At 49.5% G+C, this 2,022-nt stretch overlaps 1 protein-coding gene across 1 annotated transcript; it reads right to left on the bottom strand.

Moving 5' to 3' along the window:
- Positions 1 to 1,032: 1,032 nt before the first annotated feature.
- On the bottom strand, positions 1,033 to 1,743 carry LOC127338636 (uncharacterized). Its single transcript, XM_051364676.1, has one exon. The coding sequence runs from the start codon at positions 1,738 to 1,740 to the stop codon at positions 1,033 to 1,035; it is 708 nt and encodes a 235-aa protein (XP_051220636.1). The 5' UTR covers positions 1,741 to 1,743.
- Positions 1,744 to 2,022: the final 279 nt, after the last annotated feature.

Genomic DNA, 2,022 nt, shown 5'->3' with positions numbered 1-2,022 from the left:
TGTGATATAATGTATCATATTTTTCAATGGATTATAGCTGGAATGAATTACAGAAAAAAGGGTGCAGAAGGTGTTGCAACCGCGAGTGTTGAATTCAAAAGGGGATTTGTTGTGACAGTGGCTGGTTTATACGGGTGAACAAGGGGTTGGAAGAGGAAGAGACCTCATAGTGCACCATGGGAATGAATGGAGTGCGTCAAACTGGCGAAAGGATCAGTGAATGACTTCTTCACTATCTGATACCATGTACTCACTTTGTTCCAACAATTGAAGTTCTAGTATTGTAAGTTAGCTACTTTATGTTTGACCAAGTTTATAAAAAAAGTAGCAACATCTAGAACAACAATTTAGTTTCATTAGATATATGAATATATTTTCATGCAGTATTGATTGGATGTTATAGATATTATTATTTCACCACCTAAATAAGGGAACCTATAGAAGTATGACATATGCGAACCTAAATAAGGGGACGGGAATTTAGGGTTGGGCACACCTATATTCATTGGCTTGACACTTCATTTATACATGTTACAACAAGAAGAGAGGGGGGGGGGGGGGGGGGGCAGACCCAAGTGTAGCTGAGTGGGGGCTTAGGCTCCCACTTAAATTTTTGAATCACTTTCATATTCATTTAAATTTGAACAAGATTTCTTTAAATTCTGCTAATTTATACATGAATGCCCCCAATCACTTTATTTGCCCCAACTCATTTTTTTCTGGGTCCGCCACTGCAGAGAGCAGCTAACTAACTCCTACAAACTAGAGTTATGATCTCCTTCATACCGAGAGCAACAATTTTGCCATCGCAGCTAGAGATGTTCTGAGTGCAGATCATGCCGTGTTCTCCAACTGGAACAACATACTGACAAGGATTGATGACAAAACAACACAGAACAACAAAATTCTGTTTCACTTAAAGTACTCAAATCATCAAGACTAAAGTTCACTATGCGTGACTGTCCAAAAGAAACGAATCAAACAAAACCTTTAGCAATATTAACACTGCATGAACACAATAGCGAATGAGTATCAGTGGCGCTCCGCATTGGTGCTCAGGATTACTATGCTGGTCGAGGAGCCACTCAAGGTAGTATTCCTCACATCGACGACGCGTGACTTTTTGAAGAGGGAGGCGACGATCGAAAGACTGATGCGTCGATCGACGGCGAGCGCAATTGCGCCGCCACGGCGGACGGTGCGCTCGATCTCAGCCGCGAACCGGGACGGGAAGAGCGCGCCCGTGAGCGCCGCCGGGTCGTCCGAGAGCACGAGGTCGAAGGCGTCATCGAAGAACGGAAGGTTGTGCGGGTCAGCGCGGCGCACGAGGGGAGGGAAGTCAACGAGATCAACGCCGGTGACGTCCCCCACGCCGGCCACGCGGAGCGCGTCCACTGCTTGCCCCGCGCCGGCGGCGATGCAGAGAACGCGGGAGGAGTTGCCTAGGAGGCGCAGGCGCCGGAGAGGTTCGACCACCGATGCGGAGAGGGCCGCGTTGTGACGTCGCCAGCGCGGGGTGGATCGGAGCTTGGCCAGGCGGAGGTCGGGGTCGACGACGCGGCGGGATGCGGCGTCGCAAGAGGTGCGGGGGAAGGGCGCCAGCGAGAGGGACGAATAGGCGGGCGAGCTGGTGAAGCAGAAGGTGGATGAGTGGCGGAACAGGTGCATCAGGGCGGCCGTGGCCACGGCCGCCAGAGCGATCGCCACGCGGTTCAGCAGCCGCCGGACGTGCCCGTCCATGGCCGGGGTGACCAGGTAAATGGACCGGTCTGTGCGTCGGAGGCTTTTTGTGTGTGTGTGTGTGTTTTTTGAGCAATGCTTTTTTGTGTGTGTGTGTGGTTGGGTTTTGTTGCGTTGGGCTGGGCTAACATTTGCATGGCCTGATATTTTTTGGAAATGGAAAGTTAGGCCCAGTCTCTGAATCTATTGATACATGCGGCTTTTTATTACTTTATTTATCTTCAAGTCTTACAAAAAAGATTACACCATGAGCCATCCAGATCAATGCATGTATCAACCATC

This window comes from Lolium perenne, chromosome 3 (genome assembly GCF_019359855.2).
Source record: "Lolium perenne isolate Kyuss_39 chromosome 3, Kyuss_2.0, whole genome shotgun sequence".
In the NCBI taxonomy this organism is placed as follows: domain Eukaryota; kingdom Viridiplantae; phylum Streptophyta; class Magnoliopsida; order Poales; family Poaceae; genus Lolium; species Lolium perenne.
Note: the sequence above shows the minus strand (reverse complement) of the source record. Positions and strands in the feature narration are given on the sequence as shown.